This window comes from Amblyomma mixtum, chromosome 1 (assembly GCF_055824585.1).
Source record: "Amblyomma mixtum isolate Tamu chromosome 1, ASM5582458v1, whole genome shotgun sequence".
In the NCBI taxonomy this organism is placed as follows: Eukaryota; Metazoa; Arthropoda; class Arachnida; order Ixodida; family Ixodidae; genus Amblyomma; species Amblyomma mixtum.
In genome coordinates this window covers 304911765-304936055 of record NC_143012.1, presented here as the reverse complement: position 1 = coordinate 304936055, position 24291 = coordinate 304911765, and the positions used below count along the sequence as shown (strand labels likewise).

The 24291-nt window shown below is 45.2% G+C and overlaps 1 protein-coding gene across 1 annotated transcript in view; it reads left to right on the top strand.

Annotated features, from left to right (window-relative positions):
* The window catches only part of LOC149372278 (alpha-N-acetylgalactosaminidase-like), a 32167-nt gene extending 8495 nt beyond the window's left edge, over positions 1 to 23672 (top strand). Inside the window, exons 3-9 of the mRNA XM_089566709.1 lie at positions 1883 to 2057; positions 2898 to 3072; positions 11140 to 11234; positions 17405 to 17566; positions 18346 to 18543; positions 20219 to 20403; positions 22207 to 23672. Coding sequence (XP_089422835.1) covers positions 1883 to 2057; positions 2898 to 3072; positions 11140 to 11234; positions 17405 to 17566; positions 18346 to 18543; positions 20219 to 20403; positions 22207 to 22642 — 1426 coding nt within the window. The 3' untranslated portion in view covers positions 22643 to 23672. The remainder of the gene's footprint in view (positions 1 to 1882; positions 2058 to 2897; positions 3073 to 11139; positions 11235 to 17404; positions 17567 to 18345; positions 18544 to 20218; positions 20404 to 22206) is intronic.
* Positions 23673 to 24291: the final 619 nt, after the last annotated feature.

Below are 24291 nucleotides of genomic sequence, written 5' to 3'. Positions count from 1 at the left end.
GTCAGAAGTATGAGCTCATGCTTGCCTTTGGCGAATATTAATAAGAATTGTTCAGGGTCCTCAATTTGTAACAGTTCATTTCTCGGTTAATCCGTTTGCCTCTTTATTATTGCATGCTGTTGTGTGTAACTTCAGGGTTGATAGAAAGCAAGAGAAGTATTTCGCCGGCTGTGATATCGAAGGCGGCGATGGCCATTTGTAAACAGCCAGAAGACGAAACTGAAAGGAACACTGATGAATTATATAAGGTGGCGTGTATTGATCGATTATCACATTTTAACGACAAAGACATTATTTTCACTGAAAACGGAGCTTTTGTAAACTAGAAAGGGCCACTAAAATGAAACGCAGGTGATGACGTGATCGCCGATTTTGCAAACACACTCTGCTAAGTCGAAACAGTTTTCTGGGCGCAGATCACAAAGGCTAGTCAATTCCGCCATTCGCATCTAAACGGAGATCATGGAGTCCCCAGTTTGAATCGAAAGGAGGGTTAAGTAAAAAATACGCCTTTTGCTGTCGTACAAACGTCAACATACGCAGAAGGAGCCGCAGAATCAATTTTTACTGATAAAATGAATTGGAGGGAATTATCCGCAACGTGCCTTAATAAAACAATGCAAAAATGCGCGTATTCACGCATTTAACATTTGAGCGTGGATTGGCTTTAAAAATCATGGGAGCTGTTCTCCCTCACACTTGCCCCAAAGCCTTTTCCGAACGTCGCGAAAAAGCACATTTCAAACTTACTCTAGGTAACCGCTGGTACGGGGCAGGCCAGTTTCAGCTTAGCGTCTGATTGTCCCCTTTATTACCTACCTTCAAGAAATAGCCAACTTGTTCGAATGGCCTAGTCAAAGTTGTGAAATTAGTTTCTTATTCCATTTTGTAAAAAAAAAATTGCAAAGTTAATAGAATGCGCCAGAAAACATAAGGTACCATCATTTTTTTTTATTCGAGATCATTTGAAGGTGTTCTGAAATCACCACCCTTCGTGGTGATTCAGTTTCAGTGGTGTTTCCCTGCTGGCCCCGAGGTCGCGGGTTCGGATCCCTGTCGCGACGGCCGCATTTTGGTCGAGGAGCAAAGTACTGATATTTCGGTGCAGGTCGAAAACAATCTGCATCCTTCCTTACTGCATCCCGAAGCGAACAGCTTGATCTGAGACACCCACAATAGAACGAAGAAATCGACGAACACAGAGCTGGCTTACAACCGAAGCTCCATTACTGCGACATCATGTATAAATACGCAGATGACGACAGAGAGAGTGTCTGGCTCATGTCCTGAGCAAGTGTTTTAATTTTTGTTTGTTCTCGGCGCTTGTGTTCCGGAATCTGTTAGGTGCCGTCTGCGTATATATACATGACGTCTCGGCAGTAAAACCGCTGTGTTTTACTGTTTCTTGGCCCACCTTAAAGTATGTGCGTGTCCGAGATCGCGCTGTTCGTGTCATGCTTCAGAAACAACTAGCCCGCCAAAACGCCTTAACTTCCGCACAGTCCAAAGCTAATTCATCCGCTCAATCAATCAATCAATCAATCAATCAATCAATCAATCAATCAATCAATCAATCAATCAATCAATCAATCAATCAATCAATCAATCAATCAATCAATTAGATGATTACTTGTTTGATGGGTTGCATATTCATTAATTCATTACTAAAAAGTCACTTGATTTCAATGTAACACGTCTTGGAGCAGGCCACCATTGCTCTTTCTTGGAATTTCGCTTTTTATATATAACGAGCGCAGAGTGAAATCACCTTTCGTGCGTATCGTCGAAAACTTCTTTCCAGCGGCAATCCTCAAAATTCTAACGAGCCAGTTAGGATCACCGTTGTGTTCATCTCGCGCCATATAAGTTGTTGACTTCGCAGTGAACGGCTGTTCAAGGAGATGGCCGAGGCGCTGGTGTCGGAGGGCTACCGGGACGTGGGTTACGAGTACGTGAACATCGACGACTGCTGGATGACCGCGGAGCGCGACGCCACCGGGAGGCTGCAGGCGGATCCCGCGCGCTTCCCCAACGGAATAAAGCACATCGCCGACTTCGTGAGTGCTCTCAAAAGCGCTGCGCGATCTTTGTGCCTTGTACTGGACGTAACGAGTGTTTTGAACATTACTCATAAGGGAGCTTAGAAATTACAGGCAAGGGGGTTTGAGACACGAGCTGGTGTTGCTTATTGCTTCAGGTTAGAGTCTGCGCGAAAAAAAAAATTAAATGGTGGGATTCACTTTATCAGCAAGTAAATGCTCGACAGAACAAGAAAAAGTTTTATTACTGCTGAACCGGCTGTGCTGCGTGCCGTCGGCTCTGTGGTGAACAGTTATTTGACCTTACGAACCGGCGTAACATATATGCGCTGAGTAGGCTCCTTACGCTACTTAGCCCTATCTTTAAAGAGTATCTGTGCTGGTAATCTGCATCCTGCAGAAGAACCGAGAATTATTTCCGTGAAATATCCTATTGCACGGTTATGCTAAAACATAAAGCGAAAATATACTTATACCGCATATCTGTGATAGAGAAATGAGAATAAGCTAAACCTTCCAGATCCAAATGTCACAGCGCACCAAACAGACTAGAAAGAATGTTGGGGCAATTTGCGGAGAAACCGCGCTACCTCGAAACTGAGAGAAGTAAGAACTAAAGAACCATTCATAGGAAGCCAAATATTCTCATTTGCGAAAAGTGCTCTTCGAACGCTCTAAATCAATTTCAACTACACTAGTGCTTCATCTCACTCAACAGAAGTTTTCTTGTCTTAATACTTACTGCTTAGATGTCCTGATCATACTTCGTTTAATTAAACGCTTTTGTTACTTCCATCAGTTGCTAGAATATTTTACGGGCACTTCACTACAGTGCCTCTTTTTGTTTGCGCATTTCAGATGCATGCGCGGGGCCTGAAGCTGGGCATCTACGGCGACGTCGGGACCAAGACGTGCGCAGGTTACCCGGGCAGCTTCAACAGCCTATACACGGACGCCGAGACCTTCGCTTCCTGGGAGGTGGACATGGTCAAGATGGACGGCTGCTACGCGGGCGTCCGAGACTTCGAGAGACGTAACCGGTGTCTTATTCCAGTCGCAGCTAAGACGAAATTCTAGCAAGGGCTAAAAATTCATTTTGCTTACTGGAATACAAAGGGGGGGGGGGGGGGGGGGGGGGGGGTTGTGATTGAGACGCTATGACGTCCCTTTGGGTTAAGGTTGTCGAGCATCAAGAACTAATGTCAGAGTTCAAGGATGAGTGCACGCAGAGTTTTGACTTATGTTTTCAGTTATTTGCACTCTGAAAATGCATAAATTGCGAAAGATATTTTCAAGCTTTATTTATTTATTTATTTATTATTTATTATTTATTATAATACCTTCAGGGCCCCATGGGGCGTTACAGAAGGGAGTGGATAAAAAAGTAAAAACAAAAAAGTAAAAACAATGCAGCAAAATGAAAACAAAAAGTAAAACGGAAAATGTAATGTTATACAGCAAGGAATGAAAAAACGTAAGCTTGAACAAAATACAAATCACATTACGTAAGAAAACAGCCTAGTCAAACACAGTTTTCCGCGGCATTTCTAAATAAACAGTTGTCAGAGATGTCGACAACCAAGGTGGGCAGGTGGTTCCAATCGCTCGCCGTCTTTGGTATAAACGAGTTAAAATATGCATTGTTTCGGCAGTATGGAATGCGTACCTTGTGGCGATGATCCGTGCGAGGTGATATGAACGATGGTTCAGAAAGAAGATCCCGTTTTAGCTGATGATTGTGGTAGTAAATCTTGTGAAAAGTTAGTATTCGCGCGAGTTTTCTACGAAGGGAAAGGCTAGGAAGGTTCAAAGTATTTTTCATTATAGTTACACTAGCAGTGCGGGAAAAGTTAGACAAAATGAATCTGGCGCTACGATTCTGTACTGACTCTAACTGATTAGTAAGAGTTTCAAGTCCCGGGTCCCACACAGAGCACGCATATTCTAATTTAGATCTAACTAAGGTTTTATAAAGTAGCAGTTTTAAAGAAGATGGAGCCATGGAAAAATTACGACGCAAGTAGCCAAGCATGCGGTTAGCATTGTTAACAATATAATCAACATGTGCCTGCCATGAAAGGTTAGAAGTTATGTGAACCCCTAAATATTTATATGTGGTAACTTGCTCAAGGAGAGAACCTGAAATATTGTAGGGAATAAGATTTTCGTTAGCAGACCGGTGTGAAATGCGCATGACCTTACACTTGTTAGTATTCAGTCTCATGAGCCAAACATTACACCAACTAGATACCTTATTTAGGTCACTTTGAAGTAAGGATGAGTCTGAAGCGGATTTGATTACTCGATAAATAACGCAATCATCTGCGAAAAGCCTGATTGTGGAGTTAATAGAAATTGGAAGATCGTTAATGTATATTAGAAACAATAGCGGCCCAAGCACGGAACCTTGAGGCACGCCGGAGGTAACAGAGCATGGTGAAGAATCAGCGTTATTTGCAGTGACGAATTGAGTTCTGTTACGCAAAAAACTCTCGATCCATGAAAGAATGTTTGGGTCGATATTTAGTTTACCGAGCTTAAAACAAAGTAGTTGGTGATTAACAAGATCAAATGCTTTCTGAAAATCTAAAAATACACAGTCAATGAAAAATCCCTTGTCTAATGCATCAAATAAATCATGGGTGAAGGAAATGAGTTGCGTTTCACAAGAAAATGATTGACGAAAGCCATGCTGATGAGGGAAAAAAAACGAATGATTTTCTAGAAATTTAACCAGATTAGAATAAATGACATGTTCAAACAGTTTACACGGGACACTCGTTAATGATATGGGTCTGTAATTAAGAGCACAATGAGCATCACCAGACTTGAATATTGGTACCACCTTACCCACCTTCCAGTCCCCGGGTAGCTGTCCTGAATTCAAAGATTGCGAAAAGAGTGCACACAAGTAAATGGAAGAACAAACACTTGTATTCTTTAAAAATTTAGAATTTATGTCGTCGATTCCCGAAGACGAAGAAATTTTGAGATTATTAATTAGACTTTCTATACCAAGACTGTCAAACACAATTGGGTCCATTAATGGATTCTGCACAGGCTGAAAAGAGGGCAGAGAAACAGATGATTGCTGTAAAAAAGTATTAGAGAAGGCATCGTTTAGCACTTGAGGGCACTCTGATGAAGGAATGGCGGCGCCGCTTCTATCGTTCAGAGCTATTGCTTTATGCTTGGGACCAGAAATGATGTTCCAAAATTTTTTGGCATTATCAATCAACAAAGACGGAAGCGTACTCTGGAAAAAAACCTGCTTGGCGTTTCTTAAGGCTTTTCGATACTCAGATGTGATGGCACGATACACATCCCAGTGATCAGGGCAACCGGTGGTTTTCGCTCTACGATAAACTCGTTTTTTTTTACTTAAAAGACGTTTTAATGCGGCAGTGAACCACGGGGAACGTTGCTTGCCAGATATGACGCGTAAAGGTATGTGTTTTTGGACGAGAAAATGAACTTTTTCTTTAAAAAGGCGCCAGTTCGTTTCCACAGTACGGTTATAAAAGTTTGGCATGCACTCACCTAAGAAGATTTCGAGTTCTGCGTTAATCGACGGAAAATTGGCCTTTGAATAATCTCTGATATATTTGGGATTGGGTCGCACACGTGTGTTAGTATCTTTAAGGTGAAACTGGATGAAGGAGTGGTCACTGAGGCCTGGTAGAAATGCCAATGAATGAACGAGCTCAGGAAGCGTAGTTAGAACAAGATCAAGGATGTTAGCGCTAGTAGTGGTGGTACGGGTTGGCTGGGTAATCAGCTGAGAAAAATTGAAGTCAGTGCACAGATTTATGAAGCCAGTCGTGTCAGGTGACGAATCCAGAGTGGAAGGGAACGCACCAGACCAAATTATTTTTGGCATGTTGAAATCGCCAAGTAAAAAGATTGGCGAAGAAGGAAACCTAACTAAAATGCGATTGAGCACATCATGAAGTTCACTACAGAAAGACGGTGGAGCATTTGGAGGGCGATAGCATGCGCAGAAGATTACGTCTCGATGATTAATGCGTATAGAGGCGCATACAATTTCTAGTGAAGAAACAAGTGACACGTGTGAAGAATGCAGATGATCAGCGACCGCTATCAGAACACCGCCTCCTATTCTGTCTCCACGGTCACATCGATAAGTAATGAAATCCTTTTCGCAGTTTAGTATTTCATCATTAGAAATCTTTGAATTCAGCCAGGTTTCGGTGAGGACCAGAATGTCTGCATCGCACGTGTCGATGAGAGTACACAGATCATCACGCTTGTTTACAACACTACGAATATTAGAGAACAAAACACATATGTCATTTGAAAGCTCATGACCACGAGCAGGTAGCTACGCGGTAGAAAGATCGGCAGGCAAGGCACTACTATCAGGGCTGCGTGGGGATGCTTGGTTATTGATATGATATTCACAGATGCTATCTGATGCCGAAATGTAGATGTAACACTTATTCTTTATGAACAGTTTGTTCTGACGTATAGCGTACTTCTCTCCACTTGCTTGTCCAAAGTCGAAAAGTTTTTTACGTGCGTTGCGAGTTGACAAGCAGAAATCTTCCGTAACCTTTACCCCAGCATTTTTCATTTTGCTTCGGTCAGTAAACACGGCTTCTCGGATCTTAAAATTCGTAAACTTGACTATGACAGGACGGCATTTAACATGCGAAAATTTACCCAGCCGATGCGCGCGTGCTATGGCCTCGCTGGGTAGCTCAAGGTCCATTTCAGAAAGAAGCTTTTCACGCACGAGCTTTTCAGATTCATCCCAAGTTTCGTTTTGCGTGTCAGGAAGGCCGTGAAAAAGTAGGTTATCGCGTCGTGACCTGTCTTCGAGGTCGTCGAGTCGTTTATGAAACGCCTCTGCTTCACTCTGTACAGCCTCAGACACTTCCTGGGTAATGTCAAAGGCGCTGGGGGCTTGCGAGGCGGCTACCTTTTCTTCGACGGCAACAAGCCTATCGTTCATACTGGCCATCTGACGCTCAAGCTTTGTTTGTGTTTGCCGAACTTCGTTGAGCTGGGAGAGTATTTCGCCATGGTTCTTGTCAATTTTTTCGTTTAAAGATTTTAACAGAGTGACTACGTCATCGTTGGACTGGCTAGAATCTTTTTTAGGGGGCCCTGGGTTCTGTTCAATGTCGCCACCTAAGAGCAATAATTTCAGCACACATACACATTCGCAGACAATGCACATGAATACGCTTGGGCATAACACTACATTTCTAATCGGATATCAGTGGTTTGCAATTTTCTCCTATTAGAGCGCTAATAGCGAGAAAACAAATAGATCGCGCTGCTCGTAGCGTGCTTATAAAAGTTAGTGTTATGAGTTGTGTTGGGTTGGGTTCAATGGCACATAGCAAGCTAAAGCCATCATGCGCCAAGTTAGTGAAGTTCACTATACAAGTTAGTGAAGTTGTCGAGCTTCTTAGCAATAGCGTAAAGGAGCGACTCTACCCAGATATTGATTTCATTATAGAAGTAAACTATCGTAAAAATGTGTTTTTTTTTTTCGACTTGCGGCTGTTAATTTTTTTTATTTCCTTCTGAAGAAAGGAGCCCTGATATTGAAACTTTGTTTCTATCAGCTCTTGACATTTTCGCACACTCGGCACATATACCTCCTCTCCAAACGTTGTTGTGGTTATCTGATGACGTTGCTCCGTTACCTCTTGAATGAGAAAACCGGAATTGGGCAGGAGTTTAATGTTTGTTTTAAGGATGCCCTCGAGTCGGCGAATGTCGTACACGCCGTCTTAAAGGAAGCCACTGGAGGTCAGGAGGTTTCACTTCGCTTTTCAGTGCACGAAACAAAGGTGTAGGCTTTCTTCACCACGTCCCATTGGACAACGGCGCTTCCGCGATAGACATAAAATTGCCCGAGCACGAGCATCGCAGACGCTGCTTGCCACGCGCATTGATATTTGAGCGAGACGTTTTTGGGTCAACGAAGGGCTTTCTTCTGTGGGTGCGCACGCTCGCGGCGTAATATGTAGGCCTGCGTTAATCGCTTAACAGCGTTCGCGACGTCTTTTTTTCTTGCAAAACTTCTGCGCAAATGACACGACTTGAATGTCGTGGCGGCATTCCGAGGCATTGAGACTTTGGGTGACCTGTTTGTCTTTCTCGTTTTTTTTTTTACTTTTTATCAGAAGCTATGGTACAGTGTAGCATTTGGAAGTTTTTGTAGTATGTTTTTTTTTTTCTGTTATATGGACATACGACCGCTCTTTGAGCCAAACGGTAGGAAGGCACAAGTGTATTTCGGCCGATCACCAACGAAGTGATGCAGCAAAATTAAACGCGGGTAGTTTTAACCCAGCAGCCATAAAAGTGTCCTACCGCTGCTTAGGAGGAAACGGTAATAAGCAAAGATGCAAGTGGCACATTTGTTTCCAGTGCATTATGGCCTGGCATGTCGCTACGTCATTAACCCCACAGCTACGAAGTCCCACGTATGTAATCATTATTGTTTATTGCATCCAATACATAATACACCGCTTATCGCTACGTAACTGTCGCAAGATATAATACAAGCATCACATCATAGGTTCCATTATTCTTTTGTTCTAGTCCGTTATTTAAGTTGTCATTATCATAGCCACTCGTGGTCGCATATATAACGCCGAACTTTAGCCTCCATGCTGAACCACCCATCTGCTTTTAAGCGGAAATATTTTCACATTTCGCTTAATAATGTTTTGCATAGCCAGCGTAATGTTACGGTTTTTGCCTACCTTTAAATCATGCTGCCGCTTCACACTAAAACATTTAACATGCATTAAGAATGCCTATTAGGCGGAAATAACATGGCTGTTGGCGGTTTATTTCTATAGAGTCAACCGTTGCGGTTCTCCCACTGTCTGTTTCGCAGGCATAAAACCAAGTGGTCTGCAGCTTATTTATGTCTGTAATTGCTTTCTACCGGAGTGCGCAATCACCTCACTAGCGCTCTTCACTCCGAAAAAAAAAAAAATGTCACTTGAAGCGCCAATGGGCTCGCGCTAACGCAGGCTGTCTTTAAATCGCTCGTTAATGTTGCCACACATTCCCGTAGCAATTTTGTTTTACTTGTCTTTGAGTACCTCCTTCCTAGCATTTGTTAAAAGGCGTTTTCCCTTTCATTATCTGCATCCTTGGCTTTCCTCCATCCAAAATAAGTTTTATGGTAATGGCCTTCTCCGAAGCATTTATGTATGCAGAAGGATGTGCATTTTGAGCTTTCCAAAACTGACTTAAAGTAAAAGGTTTGGGCGTAGCCACCTCTCAACGCCTCCACGCAGCAGCATAACGGTCACCTTTTCCTAACTCATCGAGCGGAAGAAAATGAGAAGTCGTTACATTCGAACAAAGTACAAGCCTATCCCGCAGGCGGAAATGCGCAACTACGCACTAAATGAATAGTCATTCACTGCGAAGTCATTCGTTGGTAAGGACAGCCATTCATGTAGATAAGTGCCCATGACTAACGTAGTCACCTTCAGCGATACAAAGTGGGAGATTTGTTTTTCTTTGTCTTTAGAAGTGCGCCATGCACTTCACCGGCAGCATTAGTTCCGCCTTCAGGCCTCGTGAAACATTTTTGAGGATGATCGTTCGATGGTTCGACTGCTGGCTCAACCACAAGAATACAGGGTTTTATCGCTTTATTATACCTGACAAGTCGGAGCCGACCGTTAGTGGGCCAGACATTTCAAGAATGTACGAGAGTTTGCGTGGCGCATTAGAATCGGCTTGTGTTTGTACAAACGTTTCATGCGTACGAAGAGTTTCATGGTAACGAAAAAAAAAAAAAGCAGTGACATGTCTTAAGCACACACAGCTCGCAGTAGCTGACGCCAACATTCCGCAAAATTCAAACGACGCTCAACTCAAGGTCGGCACGTGTTTTCGCAGTGCCACCCAAAAGGTGCAGGCAGGCTTTGCTAGACTGTAACGCCGAAAATGCCGGCAGTGGGCACACGGGCACGTTGTAAAGCGCTTAACGCTAAAGAAGGGGCGAAGAACTGAAATAAGGAGACGCAAAAGCAAGCACAGCGGAGCCAGTGTTGTTTTTGTCCACTTCGCCGTCACGTGCGGTGTCCTTCTGGAAGCGCTTTAAAAGTTACCGGGTCGCGCCTCTCGAGGCGGCGACATCCGCGCATATTGGCTTGGCAACAAGAACGCGAAGGCGCGGCAAGGCGCCAAGAAAGAGGCCGAATGTGATTTACCCAGAGCGCAGCGCGTTTGGGCTTTGGGCGAAGCTGTACCGGAATGCTCACAACCCTCTCTCTGTATGCACCCGTGCGTAGGTGCCTAATGCGTCTTGTTACGCTTACATGGCTCACGGTGGCTAAGCCGCGATGCACATGTCAAGCCCATAAACATGTGAAGCCGCACGGCCCCTCCACGCTCAAACGTTCATGCCTAAAAGGTCCGCTGGCAGCGCATGTCAAACTCATAAACATGCGAGACGGGCAAAAACAACGATGGGGCTGGGCGGGAGGTGTCTGCTGTCTTGTTCTAAACTGGGGGATCAAAACTTCTCTAAAGGTTTACGAGCTCTTTTAATTTTTCGTCATTCCAAAGAGTGCCCCGCAACTTAAGGAGGCGATTACGTAACGTCTTCCGTCTATGCATGCAAGCCTATACAGTGTTGGTAATAATGAAGTGTTGAGGAGAGCTTTATCGCAGTCGGTAAGCTCACTGGTGGTAATCTGCGTGAAAGCCTTGTGTTGAGTCATCTATGGTTGAGCAGTGCTTCATGAAAAATATGCTGAACAAGCCTTTAAAATCTGATTTCTGAGTAACGACCCAAGCAGATAATAGTATATTACTCAAAAGGGAAATTCTGTTGAATATGTAATAACACATGAAATTTGATGAAATCCGCTCCTAAGATACATAAAGTTCGAGTTGTTTAGTAAGTTCTTAGAACAAGTCATGTTTTTTTGTCTGTACGAAAATGCGCAGGTTAACCTCTCTTCCTTGTTTAACAGCAGCGGGTACGTTAGGGCGCGTCACTGAATGTTATTCTTTGCTGTGACCATCTTGGAGCTCGTATGATTGTAACTGTTGCCTGTTTTCGTGTTTTTTTCTCGTCTTTTCCCAGTTTATTCCGAGTTCAACAGGGCGATCAACCGGACTGGCCGGCCGATGGTATACTCTTGCAGTTGGCCCGCCTATGAGGTCCAGTACGGAATGAACGTGAGTTTGCCTCGCTTAACCTCCATTGCCACTACTGAAACGTTATACAAAGCGTTGAAATTTATGATGTTCACAATTAAAACAGGAGGTTACGACATATGCGCGAATTCTCCACTTGCATGTAAACTCTGTGAAGACACTGCTGCTAAAGTCAAATAAATGAGCGCACAAAGAAACGCAAAACTTGCTTCGCGATGTAATTGATAAAGAACATGTATTCAAAATACCCGTACACTCCAAGCACAAAAGAAGTATGCAGGGTATAAGTTGTCCTCTAGCGCACTCTCTTTACGGGACAGAGTACGCTGCCCGAACCATAGGGTAGATTTCCGTCACTAAAAGTACGGAGCATCTGCGGTTGGCAACAGAATTAAATTCCCTCTTCAAAACATGCGAAATTGTCGCGGTTACGAAGATTTTAACCGTGGTTTCAGTCTCCTACATTCGCTAACCTCAAGACCTCCGGTGCCGTGTTTAAAAGCTTCCTCCCATTGCTAACTGCATCAAGATATGCTTTGCAATGGGAATATACATTCGTTGCCAAGATTAAGCGTTCCGTATAATTAGTGATCGAAATCTACTCCGAAACTTCGAGCAGCGTATCCTGCCCCTGAAAAGGAGTGCGGTAGGGGCCAATTTACTCCCTTTTTACCCCCATATAGGCGTATTCGTGTTTGGAGTGCAGGACAGCCGCTGTCGCTACACCTTCTGAGCTAGTTTAGGCTTTCCTGCAGATGAAATCCGGTCGGCTCCGGCATGACTTTAACAACTCAGTCAAATTAACTTCGACATGGCCAGCCCCCGGCTATTTGCAACGGCAGGGTGCCAGGGTGGAAGTGGCCGGAAACACTTTATCACCGACTTCGTCTGAATGATGCATATACAAACGGCTTGCGATACCGTTTTGGACAAATGAACAGTCCGCATTGTGACAACTGTGCCTCGATAGAAACTGTGGAACATATCCTGCTTGAGTGCCCTGCGTATGCTAACGAGCGTGCGTACTATGAACATTGCATGCAGAAGCTCTGCCCAGTGCCCCTAACAATGGACAAAGTTTCAGGTCCCTTAGCCTGCTTCAGGCAACAGAGACTTGCAATGAACTTTCTTTTTACATATTTAAAAGACATTGGACATCTCGATAAGCTCTAAATTCACTTGCGCGTTACCATCATGCATTCTTCACGCAGTGAACTTCGTCAGCCCATTTGTCGGACTATGCACTCCATCATTCCATAGGTTACATCAATACTCGCCATTGCATCCTTAGTACCCATTTCCTGGCCGCATTTTATCTTCGTTTTTTTTTCTTTTACCTCTTCCACGCTGCTCTCCTTCTGTATTTATCTCCCGAATTCCCCTCCCTACGCAGAGTAGCATGCCAGCGATATTGAAACGCCGGATAAATTCTCTTTATTTCATTAAAGAGTCTCCCTCTCTCTCTCAGGTTGGCATATAGCGTTTCCGTGCACGGGATTAGGTAGTTTCGTGGTTAAACGTAGTAAGATTACTCCGGAATATATTGTCGCTAGAGCAACTTTGCGAGGTAATTTATTCTAGCGGGATGACTGCTCCGACAGTTTGCAGCAGGCGAGCATACATGAACACAAAAGGAGCGGTTTGAGTCAGAGTTCGGGCTAAGCGAGGTCATCCAGACATCACTGCTGCACGCTGCCGCGGACTCGGAGGCTGGACGTAGCTAGAAATAAACAAGTCTCTGTTTCCGCTCGACCAGGGAAATAATCCCGCTTTCAACCGTGAAGCCAATTAAGTTAGTGTACGGGACAGGTGTCTAGCCAGTGAGCCTACCCCTTGCAGCGCAGTTAACACTATATCCTGCTTTGCCCGGCCCGAAACACAAGCTCTACCCGCATGCTCCTCACTATCCTCTTCAGTTAACAAACGTTAGCGCATTAAACTTACAAGAATTTGTTAGTTAAGTCACTTTTAATGACTTCCTGGTCATTCAATTACGTTTATGGGATTTCCATACACAGAGTAAATCTGTCTGTAATCCTCTGTCATCCTTTTCCCCTTCCCATATGTTCGGCGCTCTATTACGCTCTCATGCTAATACCCAACTAAAGCGAAACCTGCCTACCCTCCGTGCGTTTCTTGTCGCAATTTCCTTTCTGTGCACGACCTAAACGAGGATGCTCTGCACCGTAATTAAAGGAATTACCACTTTCATTTCTTACCACAGCGTACGCTGATAAAACAAAGCGTTAAAGATTGTTCGTGCAACAAACATAAGAGAGGCGATGGACGCGTGTGAATGATAGTTGGCGTCATTGCCAACATTTGCGGTTGCATGCCAGAAGAAAACAGGTTCCCTTGTCGAAACGTTGGCTACAGCGGACTGAGTCGCCCTGCCGCCCTCTGCGTATGTTGTGTTTTCAAAGTAGCGCTTCTGGGCAGTTGTGATTGTAAAAATGCTAGCAGCAGGTGACGAGAGGACTTAAGTCAAGCCCACACCTCTTTCTTACTCTGTTTGTTGCTCCTCTCGTAAGATTTGCAAAAAAAAAAATAAAAAAATGTCGAGGTCACTTTGGCAACTAAAATGGGAAGAGGCCAAAGCCGAGGACACTATGCCGTGACGACTTCCGGCGGATGTGATGTCACCTGTTCCCGTGGCTATATCGATGCCGAAATTGTACATCTTTCGGGGATCTAAAGTGTTAATTACGCTTAATTACACGTTTATCCATCTAATTTGACACAAATCTGACGTTTTCTCGACCATTCAGTCACAATTTTTACTATGCCGTGACGGCTTCTGGCTATTTCGACGCAATTTCGACATTTTTGCCTATAATTAATTAACTAAGTAATCTGCAGTCACCAAACTTGGCTCCTACGTTCATTATTTCCTCCTCTATCTGAAGCAACCATTGGTTTTCTTCTATCCTTTCTTTAGAAAGGAAGCCCAGACAAGCAGAGCTTTGGTTTATGGGGGTTTAAGTCCCAAAGCGACTCGGGCTATGAGGGACGCCGTAGTGAAGGGCTCCGGAAATTTCGGCCACCTGGGGTTCTTTAATGTGCTCCGACATCGCCCAGTACATGGGCCTCTGGAATTTCGCCTCCATCGAATTTCGACCTCCGCGGCCGGCGGTCGAACTCGCGTCTTTCGGGCCAGCAGCCGAACAGCGTAACCACTGAGCCACTGTGGCGGCTGCTGTGCTTAAACTGTGTATCGCTGCCTTATTGAGCAATAGCTAGTTTTGATATTTGCCTGCACGTAACTTTTCTTCGACTTTCGCGAGGCCTGTGCGCGCCCTTTTGACAGCCTCCGCGGACAGTTTGTTCATTTTTGCTCAAGAAATAAATACATATTTGTTTTGAAGCGGATGCATCGAGACCACACATGCTACTTGTATTAGTTCCTGGATATTAGATAACTACTTACAGGACCATCGGCAACTACGTTACTGATTGCTCGTAAAGTTATCGTAAAAATGGGATGTGCTTTGACTGCGCATCTTAACAGTGTAAAGCATGAAACAATAACCAAATAGGTTATCACTGAGGTACAGGATTGCTTTCCGCTTGAGTCCAGCTCTCAAAATACAGGAAAATGTATATGTAGTTTGGGCAGTCGAGGTTTCTTCACATCAATGTCTCTTAACGTGGCAAACACACAGGCTGGGTGCGTTTTCATCCTGTCCACTGTCCGGGCAGCGAGTTTTCATGTTTCCTTATTTCGAAGTCGTCCATAGTAACGGGGGTCATAATAACCAGGCGCGACTGTATCTCCTTTCTGACTATCTCCTCATCCTTTATCTCGCAACGGGCTTCTTTAAGCGCTTTACCCCCCGTCCCCCTTCCTTTTTTCCTCCACAATTTTCCCCTACTTACTGAACTAGGGACAGCAACAGGAAATACGGGCAACCTCATCGACCGGGTGGCATAATATATACGAATGCAAAGCCGCGTCTTCTCGAGCAGCAACAACACACATAAAGCCCGGGGAGGACCGGAACGCACGGTCGACAATAGGCACTCCGCAGCATGCAATCTATGCTAGGCACGCGACAACGGCGGCTCTAGGGCACGAAAAGAGAGAAGTAATGCGCCCGGCGCCAGTGTGAAGCACGCTATTAGCCTCTGACGACACGACGAGATGCGGCCCAGGTACGTGGTATACAAAGCAGGGGATAACGGGGCACGAAAAACAGCCGCACGAGATTGCGGAAGCCCTATAGTGGAAACGGCGCGCGAGTTTCCAGCCAAATCGGGGCAAACTATAGGGCCGGGGGGTAAACAGGCCACACGGCCGCCGCGGACGCAGGTCTGAAGACAGGCCAACAGAAGTATAAAGCACCGCTATGTGCACAGGCCATCTGGAATATCATCCAGGCGACGTAACACTTAGAAGCACGTTGGCGCTTGCCGAGAAAACTCTTAACCTTTCGAAATATAAACATGGTAGCACGTGAGACAGGAAAAGGTGTTTGTTTTCTGCTTATTTATGAATTGTTTTGAAATGAAGGGGGGGGGGGGGGGGGGGGGGAGAAGGAAGCCCCTAAATGAAAAGCAGAAATTTATTCAAATGTGTAAAAACCGCCGGCGTACTACTTTGCGTAGATAAATGGTATAAAAAGTCTCTGAAAGTAAGTTGTAGTGATGGAATTAGAGCGTAGATGTTCTGAATCGTGATGCAAGATATGAGCATCGTTTGTTTTCCGGTCTGTTTCGTCTAGAGGGCCCGGGTGTTTAATTTTGAAAAGTAACCTACCATGGCCCAATCCTACGGATTGTTTACCCTCTAAACCATCTGGCGTTCCGCCCATGCTGCTCCCACAGCGCTATGTCTGCGCATAGTCATGCACGGAATACCATCTTTCTTCCTCGCCCTATACCTCGAGATTCGTTCTCAAGCTATGCTTTGCAGTGTTACACTTTTCTCTACCTCATACTTCATTAAAACGTTTCAGAAAGGCGAACGCCGGAAATTGAGTCACGCCAACACCTGCCGCCGTGACTTCTAGCATTTAATCCGCTTTCCTTAATCAAACCTCCGCTGTTTTCTCTTCGTATCATTTCCGGAGGAAAGCACGAAAGTAAATCTCCGAGAGCAGTCAGTAGTGTACAGGCTATGTTATTACATTTTGTTCATGTGTCTGCTTATAGCCGTAGGCAACAAGCTTACGAAGTTACCCATGTACGAATCGTTAGTTGGTCTCGCTGCGTGCATTACCTTGTCAGACTTTCGGCGTAATATTGCAACCCTCTGTTTTTTTCTTATTTTGTCTTTTCTCATCTGTGCATCAGCTTTTACATGCTTTTATGGTTAACGTAGAAAGACGGAGATTCCTCCTAATAATTTTAAGTGCTCTATTTAAACGTCACACATAATATGCGCTCATGATGTCACACATAATATGCGCACAAGGAACACAAGGGACGGAAAGGAAACGACGCAGACAAGCGCTAGCCTACAAGCGCTAACGAGCGCTATTTTTACATTATGAACGTTATCCAACTTGCCCAACTTTCTGCTTTGCATAATATGCGCACCTTTCCGAGTTTTTTCTTGGAATTGTGGCGGCGTTGTCGTTAGTAAGTGTACAGCTCTCGCCGTGTTGTTGTCGTCTAAATATAGCGCAAAACCTAGAAGGTACTTCAAATTTATTTCCACGACAGATTTTCCTTTAGACGTTAGAGACACTAGGCGGAGGGTTAAATTAAATTCTGAACGCAGAAACGTGTAAGCAGTGGGAGGGATCTTCATTATAGAGACACCCGTTTTCCGTCCAGGTAATGGTGGCATGTGGGACTTTTCGAACTACTGCCGGTCGACGAAGTCGGACGTTAAAGGATGACTCGGCATCAGCGCCACATTTGTATTAATATTGCCTCCAGTGGAAGACAGTCACGAGGCCCTTGTTGTGAAGGGGTTTACTTGCCGCATAAATATTGTAATGCATGGATTTGACGCGTGACAACCATGATGTATGGCGTAAACAAAGATGCCGTTGTTTTTATCCCGCACGTATCAGCTTCGGAGATTATAATGACATGCGACACGCCCCATATAAAATCCTATTTCTCGGGGGATTTGCAAACCCTTCCATTTGGCGCCACACGTTTCAGCAAACTCTGAACAGACGTTTTATCCTGCATCCGGGAGCCTGCCACTATTTCTTCTTTTCCCCATTTTTTTTTTTCAGCCCAACTATAAGCTCATCGGCCAGCACTGCAACCTTTGGAGAAACTACATGGACATAGCCGACACTTGGCAAAGCGTTGAGAGTGTGATCGACTATTACGCAGCCAACCAGAACGCGCTGACGGCAGCCGCTGCACCGGGACGCTGGAACGACCCGGACATGGTGAGTTATTGCGATGAATGAATGAATGAATGAATGAATGAATGAATGAATGAATGAATGAATGAATGAATGAATGAATGAATGAATGAATGAATGAATGAATGAATGAATGAATGAATGAATGAATGAATGAATGAATTGCCAATGCATTTGTTAAGGTTTATTCAAGATATTGTTGTGCTGTAATTGTCACAAACGTTTTTATAAACGTAGTACCTTCAAACGTCTGCCTCTCGTGTACATTGCCTCATCAACATCTGAGAACTGTTCTCCTCCACTCCTGATATTTCTAATGCGTTGCTACAAATAACGGACCATTACCGCTTTCGAAAGTGCAACGCTCCCAATGCTTTGTTAGTCATAAGTAGTCGGATAAGCTCACTATTTTCCTTGCTTTTTGAGACGCGCCCGCCAATGCCCCCCTCCTCTCGTGTCGCGCAGTCGCTACGTTCGATTTTCGTTGACCTCACAAGAGTTGTCTTGACGCAACGTACGCTATAGCAGAAACGACGAAGATTAGAAAAAAATACGCATAGGTTTCGTCAAGAATATTTCACAGGCGCTTCAGATATTTCGGTCAGGCTGCATTTTTTCGGGCTCTTCATACAGAGGTGGCATCCGAGCTACGATATCGCTCCTTTTTCTTGCCATTATGATGATGTCGTTTCTCAAGTTTCTGAAGGAAACACTTCATCATCAGAGAAAATGTGACTTGCTAAGACAAACCTGCGCAGTATATGACACGCGATAACCGAAATGACCTCGCTTCCTTCGCAAAGCTGGTCATCGGCAACTTCGGCCTCAGCTACGACCAGAGCAAGGCCCAGATGGCGCTCTGGGCAATAATGGCCGCTCCCCTGCTCATGTCCAATGACCTGCGCCGCATGAGACCGGAGTACAAGCAGATTCTGCAGAACAAGGCCATTATTGCTGTGAACCAAGATCCCTTGGGAATTATGGGAAGGAAGGTACAGTCAGTAAGTATAATTCAGGTTTCTTCTACTGTGACACTTGTATGGAACGTTCATGCCTGCCTTGGGTCTGTAAGCTCCAAAGTTATCATGGGAGATAAAGATTTGCGGGGGTGCCAGTAGTGTCACGTGTGTACCACAACACAGGCAGGATGCAGATTCGGTAAAGGGCACAGAGCTCTTTGCTTTAGAGAAAAACCACTGTTTCGCGGGCATGCCAGTACTTTCACAAGTTCCTGTTTTTGTCACACTAGTGGTTGCGGCACTCGGCTAATGAGGAGGATTTCGTTGAATATATTCCTGCTACGTCTGCCGTTCTTTGGCGGGTGTGAAATGCAAAGCCTCCCATGTATTGATATTTCTGTGCACATTAAAAACGCCTGATGGTCGAAATAAATCCGCAGCCATCGACTAAGGCGTAGCACATAGTCCAGAGTTTTTACGCGATAGCGTAAAGCTGCCTTTCCGCATTAAATCCGGCGGTGGTGTTGTAGGTGTTGGTGTCAGCAAAAAATCCAGATTGGTCAGAAAGGTGGCTGCGTCACACGTGGAGCGGCGGATTTGAAAAGCTAGGAATCAGAAAGCTGGTGATTAGAAGGACGTAGCCTGACTGAAACGTAATTAGTACATGTAACTATGTTAAGTAAATAAATTGTACGGAACAGAAAACTGGAGTAATAAGTCGGGCATCGAGCCCCCGACCCTTCACTTGCGAGTACAACGCGCTATCGCTATGCTATGCAGGCATGTTAGTACGGCTTGCTTAAATCAGGGCTTTATATGCTTGTCGTGTGGTCTTACACAGTGGTTGGGTTCTGCGAAAGACGAAACAGTGTCCGTGTCTGCGTGGACAAGAGAAACTGCTGACGGTTCCCATTAATGCTGTAGCGTCATACTCTTTTAAGGCGGAGCATGAGTGTCCCCGAAATATCGCTCTTAAAATAAAATTCCTTGGATCCATCAACGCGTTTTCTTATTCGTTTGAAATAAATTGTTATTCAGTACCGTTTAAGTGGCCTTCATAATAAAGTACCCACCACCGTGTTTGCGCTGCTTGCTGTTTTTTTTTTTTTTTTTGGTAGTGACTGATAAGTCAGAACGACGCGCGTTACACTATTGAGCGAAACGCAAGTCTCAACTTTATCTACAGTCACGCACAGCGGTGACGTGAAAATGTCGTAGTGACTTGAGTATAGTAGGGACGACGGCTCAGGAGCCGGCTTTATTTTTCGTTTAAATTCAAGATGAAGGTGATGATATTGAGCTGAGACGAAGCAAGCACCACCGGCGGAAGGGCCTGAGAGAGCCACTGAAGACAGACTTCCAAACATTCAGCTGAACAGACGGGCTGAGCTATTGCATAAATGACAGTTAGATTGGGCCTATACCTTTACGCGTAAGACAAGGACACGGTGACGAAACACCCGTGGCATTAGCGACTGCGCGCTCTTGCGTCATCGGCGTGGTACGTATTTCTTCACCCTGTCCTTGTATTTCGTGTAAAGGTATAGCCCCAATCTAACTCCAATTTATATACGTCATTGCTATCAAGGTACCCCTGTTCCCAGCGAAACAAGCCATACCAAACGAAATATAATTCCTTGCAAGATATGTTTTAACTTTGTTATTTTTATTTGTTTTCGTTAATGCATGCTCTTCTTACGCGCCTCACCCCAAACAGCAGTACGGCGTGGAAACCTGGACCCGCCCAGTGACGCCCGTGGTGGGCGAGTCCGGCTACTCGTTCGCCCTGGTCTTCTTCAACCGCAACACCATGGGCGACACCCGCGAGCACGGGGCGCAGCTCAGGACGCTGGGCCTCGTCCACCCTCCGGGATACCGCGTGACCGACCTGTACGAGAACAGGTACAGCCCCCTCCGTGTAACTCTCTCATCCGACGCGAGCAGGCGCCTCCTCTCTGGACGATGTGTCGTGGATCGATAGGTAGAAACATGAAAAGAAGGCGCTTGGATGACTCAGTAGTGTGAAGGCCTATGGCATGGCTCTGGTAGATGGACATCGTTCATCGGACTTAGGATGGGGAGAATGTCCTCTCTCACAAGTTACTAGCAGTAAAACGGAAACCGAATATAGAAGAGGTTGATTTTTGTAAATGGCGAGACAGGATATAGAAGGGTAGGATTTTTAGGCAACCTGTTCAGCTGTGTGCGTGGTTTAGCAGCAGCATTCCCTGGTCGCCTGCGTCATGTGTTACCCTACGTCATTATTCAAAGCAGTAATTAAAAGGGTAATTATGATCACAAGGCTGAACGCGCGTTAGACAACGGCATGGATGCTCAGTTTCAGCCTGCTAGATAATCACAGTACACTACCTGTCGACGCCGACAGAGAGGTGGGCGTCTTTCGGTCAAGAACACGCTTGGGAACTTGACCTCACCTGCAAAATTATACGAGTAGTTATATTTTCAAGAATTTTTAATACCTCTAGTAATTAAAAACTTAAAAATCTAGCTAGTCATCAAACTATTCACGAGATTACAAAATCGCTAATTAGTGCGCTGGCAGTGGTAGAAACTTTAAAGGAAGCTTTTTGCTTTCGTCTGCGTGCACCGATCCCTCCCTGATGTGCGCTCGTTCTTGCGCAAGCGAACGTCAGAAACCTGACGCTACGAGCAGATAGTGCACCGGTAGTGGCTGTCCTTCACATGCCCGGTAACATCCCGGCTTTTATTTCCACCCTGCCGCTGACCTTGCCCGGGATGGTCTCATGAAGTCTGTGAAATAGTTTGGCTTGAGTTACATTGCGATGGCTAAACCAATTAACGTTGACAGTGATCCGGAGCCTTAGGAGAACGTGGTCTGAAGGGTAAGATTTGAGGCGTGCCCTTCCGAAACGTGCAGTGCTGAGGACGTTTCAGTCAATCAATGAATTGCATGACTAGAACAAAGGAAATTATTTTGCATGCATTTCCGAGATTCGTAGCTTGAACAAAGTGCACGACGAGCTTAATTGAGATCTGACGTTAGTATGCGTGCACAAAACTTGAGGTTCGCCACTGATATCACGTTCAAGGATGCAAAGTTTTGTCTCATGCCCAAGAACTCTGGACAAAAGCATGTTTAAATTTGAAAAAGTTTATGAACGCAATTTTTTCATATATGCTCAGATTTCATTACAACTATCAATATATCCACAAGTCTTCTATTAACGTTTACTATCAATATTTTCTATTAATGATCTTTTCAACATCATAAACGTTACCCACTGTTTTTTTGGCAGTATTAAGTGCTCGATGCGAGCGATGGAATATCTTTAAAAAATTTTTTTGCCTGCGCATCTAATGATGGACAATTACATTCAATATTTCGATAACAGTGCCTTATAATATTCTAATATTGAAAACGTTTGCCAACGAATGTTGGACATTCCTTCCCTCTACGTGTCGAGGTAATGTGAAAACTTTACTGGTTTATTTGTCGTAACAAAAAACTACCTCAAACTACCTTATCTAGACGTTTTTTATTAGCCTGTGGGAAACCATAGCACTGCTTGCATGTTGACCTTTGTATCAAGCACCTCCTGACCTTTCAAGTACCCTCATGTTCTTTGGTTCGATGCAAAACCGCAACCCTTTTGCAATGCAAGGACAGCCTCAGTGCCCTGAATCTGTGCTGACCCTGCACAACGTTCCCCGATCCCCGCGCAGGTTTCTGGGCGTGTACCGACCCGACGACTACCTGTTCGTGCGGGTCAACCCCGCGGGTGGTGTCGCCATGGTCAAGGCCGAGGCCTTGCAACCGTTGCCCGCCTCCCCCAACGCCGTGGCACGGCTGCAAACGGTGCGGTTTGGCCCGCAGCCAGAGCTTCCACCTGGCGCAACTATCGGCCTGACGGGTCGAAGCGCCGAGCTGGAGCCGCAGCCGGAGCCACAGCTGGAGCCGCAGCCGGAGCCGCAGCAGCAGCAGCAGCAGCAGCAGCCGCAGCAATTGTCGCCATCATTCGGCCTGCAGAGTATCAGCGGTGGCAGCGTCCCCCTAGACTTTGTGGTGGGCGCCCAGACTCCAGCGCGGGTATTCCCCGGCCACCTGACGAGGAGAGCGCCATCCCTGAGACGACGCGCAAGGCGGCCGCCGTCGACGTAGCGTCTCTCTGTCTTTTTTTTTTTTTTTGTCTGGTGTCTGCGTTTGATCTCCTGGAGTCTTTAGTAGCAGCGCGAGCGTGAAAGAGGAGGAGAGCTTCTTATTAAAGTGCAGAAAGTTTATTAGATGTGTGCTTACGCTTTATTAAAAAAAAAACAGTGCATAGAAAACGCCAGATCAACAAAGACGACGAAAACGAACTTAGACATTTAGCGAATATGGACAGCGGACAAGCTTTGTTCAGAAACTTTTGCCGTGTGCAGCCGTCCAATAAGTGTTATTTTAAGATTTTAAGCAGCGGAAAATACGCAGAGAAATGCACTGGCATGAGAGAAGAAAAAATTGAAGTACTGTTTCTGCTGTGAGGCGCAGAAAAAAAAAGCGAAGGCATCACCGACCTAGCTCCATTAGAAAGACAAACATTATACGAGTATATAACGTATGCGCGTTCGTTTCTTCTTCAGTGTGCGTGCGTGCAGAGTCTATTTTCCTTAAAGGCATCTAGAGAGTCTTATGGCAGTGGTTTGTTGTGTTTCTGCCTACGGTTCGTGGTAAAAAAGCACGAACCGACGTATGCGACTATTCAGAGTGCATGATTCTGCTCTGCGCTGTGCGTAGTTTACTTGTCCTTGCCCTGCAATATCGCCAAAGAGTGCCATGGTTAATTTGTCTTTACCCTGTGCTTTGGCGTGCTGTCATCCTCAGTTCAGGCACTCCACTGCCTAGTGGCGTTATGCTCCCCTGTGTCTGTGAGGCAAGACATAAAGCTTGCATTGGTATAACTTCAGTTAAGGCATGATAAGGACTTCTTGTGATGTCATAGAAACTTCGCTATAGCAAAAGTCGGGGTGCGGTGTTGCCGAAAGAGATGCGCCTTGCGGGAAATAGTGCTGGAGTCTTCTTTTTCTTCGTTTTCCCGTGTTTCTTGTTACTTTCTCTTTCGTATAGGTATGTTCCTTTCCAGGAGCAGCAGGCTGCCCCTGGCACCAATTTTAGATGTCAGCTGATTGCTTAATAAAAGCACTAACTCGTTCGCCTGTTCATTCTGTTGTTCGTCGAAGCAACGCTGTCGGCAATGCCAACCAGAAGGCTATTTCCGGCGCTTTCGCTTTTTGCCAGATGAAAAGAAAAGGCGGCAGCGACAGCCTTGTTTTCTCGCCGAGACAAAGTCGAGTACGCCGAAGAAAAACATACAATGACACCTTGCCTAAATTAAAGCAGGATTCAGGCTGACGCAAGAACTAAAGTGGCTGTTTGGGCTTGTTGGTCAGTGATCATGGTTAAAGAATGCAGCGCGAAAAGACAAGCACTAACGAAGAAGTGGACAGGACTGGTACTGTGCCAGTCCTGTCCACTTCTTCGTTTGTCCTTGTCTTTTCGAGCTGTATTCTTTAACCATGACGCAAGAACCTCGAAGAAATCAAGCCAGTTACTTCTTGCCTGCTCCTCTAAAGTATCACAAGATGTCAGTGCAGGAAAAAAAATAATGTGCATAAGACTGTTAGCGCTCTTAGAAGTAAAAAAATTAGCTGATGTTTAACTCTGGTTAAAACGGGCAAGTTGCGTAAGCAAGCAGCAACTGTTTTGCCCGAGGCGAACGCGCGTTTTTATTCCTCGTTTCCTTCCCGCTTCCTCTCTCCTCTCTCCACATT